We start from the raw sequence: 12,755 nt of genomic DNA on the forward strand, positions 1-12,755 counted from the left end.
GGCATAATTTCTGAGGTCTGTGTTTGCTTTGTTCTGACCTCAGGATGGCTCCTCCCAGCTGTATTATTACCTGGTTTTCTCCTGCAAACTAGCTGGCCTACAGTGTATCCTGTATTTTGAATCTTCTTCTAAGTGCCTTCCACCAGTTTCCAGTGTTAGTGAAAGTGCCTTAGCCTGAACGTCCCCAAGCTTGGTTACAAATGAAGTTGGTTTCTTTGGGGAAAAATTAGAAGCTATCTACTTTACTGCCTGCTTTTTCCCCAAGCAAAATCTCTGAGCTGGGGCTCTGGAGTTTGGGGTAGGGGGTGGGGAGAGAGTGACGACAGGTTTCTTTCTGAGGGACATCCCAGTTCTAGAAGCCGAGCTCTCAGTGTGCAGTGGGGATTTGATAGCAGCCTGAGGTGCCCCTGGCTTGCCTCTCTTGGCACGGAACCACTGTCACACAGATGGGGGCAAGGGTGATCAGGGCCCCAGTACTGTCAGCGTGCTGTGCCCAAAGCAGAGCCTTCTTACTGTGATTGAGTGCTGGGCAGAAGATGGGAGCCCCCCCCTTGCAACTACATTTGCCTGGAACTTACCTTCAGCAGCAGGTGGCTGGAGGCAGAATGAGAAGTGCTGACATCGGGCTCTTCCTGGGAAGACACCCTGCCCCTGGAAGCTGGAGGGAAAGAGGACCCTTTGTCTTTGGCTGCAGCAGCCTGGAGTAGCGTCTTTCTGACTGAGCTGTGAAGTTGAAAGTGAGGAGTGGTCTTGGTTCAGATACCAGATACTTTTGCTTCTCTTACCAAATTTTTGTAGATCTTCTTGGATAGATGTTTCTTTATTCACTCTTTGTCTTTAGGACCATTTCCAGGGGCTTTGAATAGTTGTTTTTAAATACTTTTAACCAGTTTCACTGGAGAGTGGGTCAGCAGAGCTTTTCATTTTCATACCAGAAGCCCTCATCTGGCTGAGTTTTTATCTCTTCTAATAATTGGTCAAACCTCTCCATATTCCCCCATTCACATTCCAGAAGAACCCAGGATGCTTTACTTGTCTATTACCACAGTCTCTGTTAGGCCATTTGGCTCTTTCGTCTCACTGGGTCTCCTGCCTGTGTGTGTGTGGGTCCTGTCCGTGGCCTCCTCTGCATGGAGGGCAGCCCAGTGCTGCTTTCCTAAACAGGTGACTCAGAGTAAGCCAGCTGTTGGCATTTGGAGGCAGGCCTGTATATTGCAGGACATTTAGTATCTTGGTTCCCAAACAGTAAATAAAATGGTAGTAACATATCCTCTCCAGTCATGGCCAGCCAAAAATGGTCCCTCGCATTCACAAATACCCCCTTAGGGGAGAACCCAGAGCTACCCTTAGGCTGAGAACACTGAAATGGACAAATGAGGTGTAGAAAGCATAAGAAAGGAAACAAGAAGTATCCAACAATATAAAAAACTAGTGATTAAAATGTAAATCGAACATTTGTAAGAATGGCAATGTGTCCATTAAAATTGTTTTCAAAGAATATTTTGTGACATGGGAGAATTCAGTGTGTGACGGCCATTAAATTAATTGTGATTCTAGATCCTTGTTTACTTTTTTAAAGTAAATTCACACAAGGAAAAGATTGGGAAGAAATTCCTTGTAAAAATTGGAAATGATGGTGATCTTTGGGTTGTTATTAAAGGTAATTTTAATTTTCTTTATACTTTCCTGTGTTGGCACATTAATATTTAAAATCAAAGGGAGAATAGTTAGAATAACTGTCCCATCATTTTATATGGTTACCTATTTTTACTAGCATGCGTCAAATAATTTTAAATATATTTAAAAATTACAGAAAGGGTACATACGAAGGGCCACGGGAGGACGGGAGGGTGGGCTGAGTGGACTCTGAGGAACGAGTCTGACATTATTGCCAGATGCCGAAGCCGGTTAGGGGTGCTGGCGATGATTCTAGCTGGAGAGCCGCAGGTTCAAAGGCCTAGGATTGAGAAGGACTTGTTACATTTCAAGAATGAGTATTGTGACTGGAAAGTGGGATAGTTTAATGGAAGATGATACTGAAGAATTAAGTTTGGGTTAGATGGTATAATAGCAAATCTCTCTTGGGTGATGATGATAAAATTTTGTATTTGCATAGCTCTTTAGAGTGAAAGGCAGTGTGATGGCCAAAGTGTAGTTTCATATATTGGCTTTGCCACTTAATAACCATAATGACTGTCAGGTCCTAGAAAAATTATTTCATCTCTGAGCCTCAGCTCCACCATCTTGACAGTGGTTTAAAATAATTATTATGAGGGCTAAATAAAACTTATGTAACAGCTCTGAAAACTGTAATAGCAGTTATGTTATGTAGGGGAGGCAAAATTTTACCCCTACCCATCTTAGGTTGGAATTCTTTAACAAAAAGACATTAACAAGTGAAAAAAAAACCGAGTTTATTAACATGTGCAACATACATCACACAGGAAAAAACTCAACAGAGAGTAACTCAAAGCAGTAGCTTAGAATTCTAGTTTATATAGCATCTTCAACAGAGAGTAATAATTTTGTGGAGAAAGGACAGGACAAAGGAAAGCAGTTCTAGGCTTCCAAGGATGACAGACTGCGAAGGTAAATATATGGGAAGAAGCTAATGTAGTAAAGTTTGTTTGCTGATTCGTCTGCTGGTGTCTTTGGGCTAATGACAGTCCTGTCTCCAGTAATGGGAATATCCTGCCTTTTGAAGGAAAAGGGGGGAAGGTAGAGAGAGCTACTCTTGTGTTTACTGCTTATTAATTGCCTTCAGATCAAAATTTTTATATCAGAGGCATATTTTGAGGGGACATAATCTGGTTTCCTTTAATTATTTTACAATTAGCCTTTACAGTAATTAGGCAGATTATTTCTTAGGGGGCTAGTCAAGAGTTAATCTTTATGAGGTTGAGGCCCACTGTTTTAAAGCAAAAGAGACTTACCTTATGAAATGAAATTTAAAAATAATATTCTTAAGTTTAGGCCTGGTTTGTTAAAGAAATCTATATATAAGCAATTGCAGCAATAAGTTGATGACATATTTAAATTATTTGTTTCTAGGTTATTAACATCTTTTGGGCTAGGTTTCTAAAAGGGATATGAATATCAGGGGAGTTTTCAAGTATATTTATTCTGTGTAGAGCACTTTGAGAACTCAGAATCTTCACACAACGTTGACGGTAGGGCAGATAGGGAAAAGGGGAAAGATTTTTTTTAAAATGTTTTTGAATAGTCATTACTGAAAACACATTTTTTAATAAAGCAGTTTGAGCGTGAATGTGACCTAGTTATAACTGGTTGCCAGTTCTAATTTTTGTTGTTTACTCTTGGGGACTTCACTGGTGGTCTAATGGTTAAGACTCCACATTTCCAAGGCAGAGGGCATTGGTTCGATCCCTGTTCTGAGAACTAAGATCCCACATGCTGCAAGGTGCAGCCAAAAAATAAATAAAAAATTCTCTTGAACAGTGTGAAATTAGTTGTGGATTGTGGTCAGCTGGTTTTTATTCCACAGAAGTACATTGAAGGTAATAAGCATTTAACAATACAGCTTGTAGATTTCATCTGCATAGAAAAGTAGTGTTCCCTTCCTGAGGGTCTCACAGGAAAAAAGTAGTGTGTGGGACAATCGAGAAAGAGATTGTTTGGAAATGGGTCATAGCTTCTCCTTGTTTTCTGACTGTAGGCAAAGCCTAGTGGGCACAACCATGCATCTGTCATTGAAGTTGGTGACAGCCCCATTAGCTCCAGCCTTACTCTGAATTGAGTAAAGATGGCAGTCTGCGGTCATTTGGATCTTTCCACAGAGACGTGCTAGTATAAGTGAAGTATTCCTATGGGGAGTACATCAGAGCCCGTAGAAGATTCTTGTTGGCTTTTGCCGTCCCTTGTTTACCCTATTTCTTACCAGTTCTTTTGATTCCATCTACACTTCTTTTTTTTGTGTTAGGTTTCAGCCTTTGTCTTTGAGTCTACCAAATTGAGGAGAACATTGTTTTGCTTTGGTTCTTTTTTGTTAAGCATTGTCTTGTGGGTTTGTTTTATTTCAGTGAATTTAATTTGAGTATCTTCTGTATACTGAAGGTAAAAGATAGTTTTTTGATCTTAAGGTCATTTATTCAATCATATTATGAAGATAAATGTGTAAAAAATCACCTTTCAGTGAGGTAGAGATACAGGATGCTATGGGGACATGTAAGAAGGAATGACTGACCAGCTCAGCCTTCATAGATGATGTATTTGAGCTGAGTCTTGAAGGGTGAATATTTTGTAATTAATAAGGTATTTTTGTTATAAATGATTAACAACATGTATTGAATGCTCACAGGCACATGCTAACTGCGTTACATGCATTTGGTCCTCTGAATGGCCCTCTAACTTATAGATACTATTTCTGACTCTGTCATATTGAGGAATTGAGGTTTTGAGAAGTTAAGAAAATTTCCCTGGATTACACAGTAGAAGGTGGTTATGAGCTAGGCTTTGGACCCCAGGTCTTACCAACACTAAAGGCCACGTTGTGAACTGTCACATTATATTGCACAGAGTCCATTCTACCTAGAGAGAAGGATGGAAGAGGCTTCAGGAAAGGGGGTATTTTTGCCTAGTGTTGAGGTATGAAAAGGACTAGGTGAGGTAAAAGCATGGAGGTAACAGTGAAGTTAGTAGTTCCATGTGTCTGCAGTAAAATTATAATGTGCGGTTAGAATCACTTGGATTAGATGTCAAAATGCAGATTCTTTGACCTCTTCCCCAGACTTACTGTATTAATATCTGGAGGTGAGAAGCACAAAAATCTGTATGTTTTCCTCCAAAGCTCCCCAAGTTATTCTTATGCAAAAGTTTGGGAACTGCTGCTGCAGCACATAGGGTTGATGGTGGTGAGAGGGCAGAAATGAGTCTGGAGAGGTAGGCAGGAGTTTGCTTCATCATTATAAACTTTTTTTAAAAAATTAATTAATTATTTATTTATTTTTGGCTGCATTGGGTTTTCGTTGCCGCACGCGGGCTTTCTCTAGTTGCGGCAATCAGGGGCTACCCTTCGTTGTGGTGCGCGGGCTTCTCATTGTGGAGCACTGGCTCTAGGCGCGCAGGCTTCAGTAGTTATGGCACATGGGCTCAGTGGTTGTGGCTTGCGGGCTCTAGAGCGCAGGCTTAGTAGTTGTGACGCATGGGCTTAGTTGCTCTGCGGCATGTGGGATCTTCCCGGACCAGGGATGGAACGAACCCGTGGCCCCTGCATTGGCAGGTGGATTCTTAACCACTGCACCCCCGGGGAAGTCCCCATTATAAACTCTTAGACTTTGTGTAGACATTTTCTTTTTCTAGTACTCATCAGGAGTGCTTCTGTTTTTGACTGATTCTAATAAGATCAACCAGCTTTTGACAAAGGACACTGGTATACATCTTCATTTTGTTATGTGTGTTTGTGCTTGCTGTAAAGCTGGAGTTTCTCAGAGTCAAAGCCTTGCAGCGTTCCAGGACCTACCCTGGATTAACAGCATTGTGTAGTAAAAACTGGATTTCCCAGATTCTTCCTTATGCTTTTAAGATGATATGTATTGACAAACTCCAAGACGAGGATTTCAAATATATCTTCTGGAACTAAGGTCCAGTAAAACATGGTTTTGAAAATGCTCCTATAGATATTTCTTCATGGAATTTACTGTGTGACTTGGTGTTGAATGTTTTACCAATTTATGATGGAAGGTTAGAATGCAAGTTCAACAGTTTTGAGTTTCTTTTACTGGGAACAGGTGTCCTGAGTTGTTTGGTTCTTTACAAGGACTCCTATTTGACATTCTTATACTACTTTGTAATTTACAAATTGATGTTTGCTTTACAGCAGTTTTATTATTTATTTTGTAATTTTAAAATGTTAATTATCTCTGTGCATGTATATTGTGGCACTGGTCATAAAGAGTGTGTTACCATTTGATTGCTGAGATAAACCACCAGATCATTCATTATGGGGAGCCAGAAGTTATTTATAACTACAATGTAAATGATCATAAGAGGGAAGTGTGAGGCATTATAGACATTTCTAAAGCCTCTGAGGACACTTAGAGTGCTCAATTTCTCTGACAGTTAAAATTAGGGATTTTTTAAAATATTATTAAGAAATAGCATTTAAATGGCAGCTTCTACTATTGATTTGTTGTACCCATATTTGACTTTTTAAAAACTGTATTTTGGATTTTTTTTAAGTTTGCAATTTAGACTAATTGCTGAAACCAGTCTAAAATATTTGAATATTGTTTTGATAACTTTTAAGGTTACTTTTTTTTTAATTAATTAATTTATTTATTTATGGCTGTGTTGGGTCTTCGTTTCTGTGCGAAGGCCCTCTCTAGTTGCGGCGAGCGGGGGCCACTCTTCACCGCAGTGCGCGGGCCTCTCACTATCGCGGCCTCTCTTGTTGCGGAGCACAGGCCCAGACGCGCAGGCTCAGTAATTGTGGCTCACGGGCCCAGTTGCTCCACGGCATGTGGGATCCTCCCAGACCAGGGCTTGAACCCGTGTACCCTGCATTGGCAGGCAGAGTCTCAACCACTGCGCCACCAGGGAAGCCCAAGGTTAATTCTTTTCCCAAATCCTATGATGTCTTTACCTAACTGCCTTCTTTAACTTGAGTCTGTCGACCAGTACTTTCTTACTGCAGTGATTTCCCACATTTTCCCCACTGTGCCACACGTAATGGATAGATACTCAGGATTTTATGAAACTCCTCAAAAAATGATGGGAATTCATAAGTTTCACAGTCATTAATTACATGTAATGTCCTTGTAATGGTTGCTTGTTTGGAATGCATACACCATGTGTTGGGAAGTCCAGGGTAGAGTGTAACAGATAAGTTTTGGGAAGACTACTCAGGTCATGGTATCTCTCCTTCCTTTGGGAGTGGCTCCCAGTGCTGTGCCCCTGCTCTGGCACTGAGTCACAGAGTAACGACAGCCTCTGTTGCCATGGCCAGTTAGATCATGTCTCCTGGGAATTCAAAATTTAGATCCTGGACACTGAAATTTAGCACGGTGAGAGCTGAGTCATGTTATTGATAGTGCTCTAGTGAAAGGTCCTTGAGTTTCCTTTTCTAAGCTCTCTGAGCTGCCTTGGTTCCTACCCTTCTTGAGCCTTTAGCCATTTATTCCACTTTGATTCTGGAAAGATTGTTCTTTTTTTCTGGAGCTAGCCTGAGATGATTTCTGTTGTTTGCAGCTGAAATAAATTGAGTCACACACGAACATGTTGTTAGAGTTATGTCATGTGTATGCCATGGAAAGCATTCCAAAAGCCAGTTAACAATTTCCCCTTCTGCCTCCTGCTTTAGTTGCCTCTGCTGGTACCTGTATGTTTCATCTTCTGCCCTCAGTAATGTAGTTAACTTCTTAATTCAGTCATCACAAACTAATTCTGAATACCTGTTGTCTACACACCTTTTATAGCTTAGTCTCATATAGATTACTTCCTGTAGGCTTTCAAAATGTCACGCATACCTTCATAACAGTGCACGTTATACTGTATTGTTATGGTATATTTGGCTGGCTCATTAGACAACATTTCCTTAAGGTCAGGCACTGAGACATGGTCAGCTTTGATTCCTAGCACCTTACACGTGGTAGACATTAAACAAATACTTGTTCAGTTAATTATTCCTCACTTTAAATTATTCTCATTTAACTCTTTTTATTAAATGAGAAAATTAAGTAAGTAATTACTTTCTTCCACAGTAAGTAAGTAGGTAGGTAAGTAAGTAAGTACTTAATTAGTAAGAATTTACTGTAATTTTGTATATACCGGACACCATTCTGTGCTCTGAAGCACAGAGTGTGCCTTCTCAGTGAAGAAAACAGACCAAAAAATGCCTGCCTTCTTAGGGCTTCCATTCTGGATAGTTAATTTCTTCATCTATATTCTTTTAAAATATAAAAGAATTAAATTATGAAGTATGGCCAAGAGTAAACTTCTAGCAGTATATAGAGTACTATATCTTGTACTGTATCAAAAGGTTCTATGTTATTTCTCCTGTCCTAATTTAATAGATAAATGCCAGTTTCATTGGGGTAGTAGGATGTATGACTGACAAGGAATCCAGTGCTATGCTGTGAGTGTCCCGTGATAGTAAAAGAAAAATGTCTTTGGGAAATTTGAAAAGTTTATTATTTTAGAAAGTTTCCTGAATATGTTATACTTGAATGAATATGTATAGCAGTTACTGTATCTTTGGAACTCTGTGCTATCAAGATGGCAATGAAATATGGAGGGGAAAAACCCTCAAACATATTTTATAAGCTTATTTTATAAGTTTTTGTACTCTTTCTGAAGTTGTAGACACAGCATACTTAATCTTTTTTAAATGAGCCCGAAGCAAATTAAAGTGTGGGTTTTGTGAAAACATTTTAATGCCTTTTATCTTGTCACTGTATTCTCTTACTGCTTAATTATTTCATTGTGTGATATGGTGGGCATATACTTTATTAAAGGCTCTTTGTTCCTTGAAAATTGATCTGTGGTAAGTTCAGGAAATGTCCGTCATATATTCTAAAGAAAAATATTTGGCTCAGTAAACTTTTAAGGGGGAAAACTCAAACACAGAAGTACTTTACTTTTTAAGCCAGAATATTAATTACCATGTTACTGGAAGTTCAGATACTATTATAGAAGGGAAAAAATTCTCCACATTCTAGTTATTAGTATTTTGGTATGTTTAGTTTTATATATTTTTCTCTGCATTTAAAAAACATAGCTATAATATGCTTAGATCAAATTTGTACCCTAGAGGTTTCAGATTCCTTCATGTAACATTATTTGTTAGTATAGCTGGATTAGTCAGTGTTTTCCCTAAAACTTTAAATTTTTTGCCAGGGTTACTAGATATATGTCCAAGACTGCTCTAAGCCTCAGTTCTCTAATCATGAAAAATACTCTCGTGAGGAGTAAACTAGCAGGAGAGACCCTAACATGGTATTTGGCTCTGTTAGTTGCTCCTCTCCTTATACGTTCAGAGTCACTTGGGAGAATTTGCCCTAAGTGTATTTTGGCTCTTTAAATAAAGTAAAGTTTTATAGTTCTCTTCCTTAAAATAACTTTAACATTATAAAAGCCAAGAATGTTCCTTTTTTAAAAGAACCTGGGTACATGTTTGCTTGTATGTACTTAAAGAATATATTTAGGAGCTAGAATTATATGAGAAAGTTAAGGTTTATTTTTTGTTGTTGTTTAATCTAGCTTTTCAAAGTATAAAGTACCATAGGGTAATCTGGGGGTATATGCTTTACAGATTCATGAAGGCAGGTTATCGTTCCTCATTTTGGGATCTAAACCACGTTAGCCATTTCACAGATGAATGGCCTTTTTATTTTTATTTTTTTTATTTTTTTTTTTATTTTTAATTAATTTATTTATTTATATTTATTTTTTGGCTGTGTTGGGTCTTCGTTTCTGTGCGAGGGCTTTCTCTAGTTGCGGCGAGCGGGGGCCACTCTTCATCGCGGTGCGCGGGCCTCTCACTGTCGCGGCCTCTCTTGTTGCGGAGCACAGGCTCCAGACGCGCAGGCTCAGTGGTTGTGGCGCACGGGCTTAGTCGCTCCGCGGCATGTGGGATCTTCCCAGACCAGGGCTCGAACCCGTGTCCCCTGCATCGGCAGGCAGATTCTCAACCACTGCGCCACCAGGGAAGCCCTGAATGGCCTTTTTAAAAGTGGGATGTTTCTATATACGTATAGGATGAGAATTCTACATTTAAGCATGCGTATTCCTTTTTTTTTTTTAAGTTGAAAATTTTTAACATTTTTACTACCAAAACTTTTTTTGCACTTTTCTAATTTTTTCTCCCTTGATTTTTCAGAATGAACCTAGTGATCGAGAAGATGGCCTCAACAAAAGACATCATGTGACAGACTCTGAGAATGATGACCCCTCAAATCTTAATGCCAGTGACTCTGAAAGTGAGGAGCTTCAAAGGCAAAAAGACAGTGACTCTGAATCGGAAGAGCACGCGGAGCCTCCTGCGAGTGATTCCGAAAACGAGGGCGTCAGTCACCATGGGAGCGACTCTGAGAATGAGGGGACCAGGAAGTTACCTGTGAGTGACTCTGAAAATGAGCAGCTGCTTAATGGGCACGCGAGTGACTCAGACAATGAAGACGTTAGGAAGCCTCCTGCCAGTGATTCAGAGGTTGAAGAGCTCCCCAAAAGTCCTGCCAGTTACTCGGAAGCAGAGGATGCGCTAAAACCTCAAGTCAGCGACTCTGAGAGTGAGGAGCCCCCAAGACACCAAGCCAGTGACTCTGAAAACGAGGAGCTTCCCAAACCTCGCATTAGTGACTCGGAAAGTGAGGAGCTTCCCAAGCCTCGGATCAGTGACTCAGAAAGTGAGGGGCCTCAGAGGACTCAGGCCAGTGACTCGGAAACTGAGGAGCTTCCCAAACCCCGGATCAGTGACTCAGAAAGTGAGGACCCACCAAGGCACCAAGCCAGTGACTCGGAAACTGAGGAGCTTCCCAAACCCCGTGTCAGTGACTCAGAAAGCGAGGATCCCCCAAGGCACCAAGCCAGTGACTCGGAAACTGAGGAGCTTCCCAAACCCCAAGTCAGCGACTCTGAGAGCGAGGAGCCTCAGAAGGGACCTGCCAGCGACTCCGAAGCTGAGGGTGCCTCCAGACACAAACCGAAGCCGGGCTCTGAGGAGGACAGCGACGGGGAGAGCAAGAGAGAGGACACAGCAGTACAGAGTGGCCCCTTTCGTGCAGATGCCCATGCAGACAGGAAGCGGTTCAGCAGTTCTGACAGCGAGGAGGGAGAACCAGAAAGGCCCAAGATTGGCAGTGATGAGGATGAAGAAAAAGAGGGGGCGGAGGAGAAGGTAGCGAAGCGAAAAGCTGCCGTGCTTTCTGATAGTGACGATGAAGAGAAAGCATGTAAGGAATTATTTTGGGCTGTTTTTCCTTAGCTCTACTTTTATTTATTTATTTATTTGGCTGCATCGGGTCTTAGTTGAGGCACAGGGGCTCTCTAGTTGTGGAACGCGGGCTCCAGAGCACGCGGGCTCAGTAGTTGCGGCATGCAGACTTAGTTTCCCCATGGCATGTGGGATCTTAGTTCCCTGATCAGGGATCGACCCTGTGTCCCCTGCATTGGAAGGCAAATTCTCCACCACTGAACCACCAGGGAAGTACCTCCATAGCTTTACTTGTTGTCTAAGCTTATAACTATGAAGCATTGTTTCTTTTCCTGGAATGTTAGGTCTGTATTCTCTCATTCAACTTGGTGTTCTAAAATATCACCAGGACACTGGTTTTCATTGGCAAGTGTTTCGGTTTTTTGTTTTGTTTTTTGTGGTTTTTTTGGCTGCACCATGTGGCTTATGGAATCTTAGTTCCCCCACCAGGGATTGAACTCATGAGCTTGGCAGTGAAAGCCCGGAGTCCTAACCACTGGACCGCCAGGGATTTTCCTCATTGGCAAGTCTTAATATTAAATTTCCTTTGAGTTGTTCTAGCAGCATTTGTTAAGTTCTGACTGCCTCAAAATGATAAACTGGACTGCATTGTAATGGCAATATGAAAGATTTATATGAAAATGAGAATTTTTTAAAAGATTTTTTATTAATTTATTTTTGGCTGCGTCAGGTCTTAATTGCGGCGCGTGGGATCTTTCGTTGCAGCTCGCAGGCTCTTCGTTGTCCGCGGGCTTCTCTCTAGTTGTGGCTTGCAGATTTTCTCTCTCTAGTTGTGACACACAGGCTCCAGGGCGTGTGGGCTCTGTAGTTGTGCGCGCGGGCCTCAGAGTGCATGGGCTCTGTAGTTTGCAGCATGCGGGCTCTAGTTGAGGCTCGCGAGCTCAGTAGTTGTGGCATGAGGGCTTAGTCGCCCCACAGCATGTGGGATCTTAGTTTCCTGACTAGGGATCAAACCCACTTCCCCTGCATTGTAAGGCATATTCTTTACCACTGGACCACCAGGGAAGTCCTTTTTTTTTTTTTTTTTTTTTTTTACTGGAAAGGGTAATGTTTCAAAAGAATACTTTTACATGAAAACCCAACTTTATCCAGAGTTAACTGTGGTCTCTTTGACAGCTAATGCACTACATCCCATCTAGACAATGACTGAGCTCCCATGGGTACCTGTCTTCATTTGTTAAACATTGTTGAATGCCAAATTCAAGGAAGTTTGTGAGGGACTCTATTTAGAGACTCCATGTCTCCACAGAGTATTCCAATCTTTACTACTTGATTACTTTTTTATGAAACATCTTTTTGGGAAAAGACATTTCTTTATAACCCGACAGTTGTTAAAGGAGAAGGGTAAAGAGCACCACATGTGCAGTTTCCTAAGGTAGATGAGAAATTCCAGATTGAGCAGTGATGGATGACTGAGGAACATGGGGATTCCACAAAAGAATGTTCAAGCCTTTAGAGTTCTGCTAATATTAGGCAGCATAGAAGGGATTCTACTCTTATTTTCTCTGTTCCCCAAAAAGAAAGGCAGCTATTGATGCCCACTTTTATGTTGATGAAAATCTTCATCTTTTGGCCACTTTTTTCTATATAGCAGATAATTGTAAGCTGAGTCTGAATCTTTTAGCTATTTATTTATTTTTTATTCTAAACTGTGTATCATGAGGCCTTTGGGTTTTGCCACGTACTGACATTTTAGAGCACCTGTTGTACTTAGTAATACAGTGACTGTGATGGAGTAAGATTAATGATGATTTTTTTTTTTCAACAGCAGCAAAGAAGAGTCGTGTTGTCTCTGATGCAGATGACT

General features: G+C 40.9%; 1 protein-coding gene across 1 annotated transcript in view; it reads left to right on the forward strand.

Moving 5' to 3' along the window:
• The window catches only part of IWS1 (interacts with SUPT6H, CTD assembly factor 1), a 44,620-nt gene that overhangs the window by 12,208 nt on the left and 19,657 nt on the right, over window positions 1–12,755 (forward strand). Inside the window, exons 3-4 of the mRNA XM_057551378.1 lie at window positions 9,836–10,907; window positions 12,717–12,754. Coding sequence (XP_057407361.1) covers window positions 9,836–10,907; window positions 12,717–12,754 — 1,110 coding nt within the window. The remainder of the gene's footprint in view (window positions 1–9,835; window positions 10,908–12,716; window position 12,755) is intronic.

Source organism: Balaenoptera acutorostrata, chromosome 8, assembly GCF_949987535.1.
Source record: "Balaenoptera acutorostrata chromosome 8, mBalAcu1.1, whole genome shotgun sequence".
NCBI classification, from domain to species: domain Eukaryota; kingdom Metazoa; phylum Chordata; class Mammalia; order Artiodactyla; family Balaenopteridae; genus Balaenoptera; species Balaenoptera acutorostrata.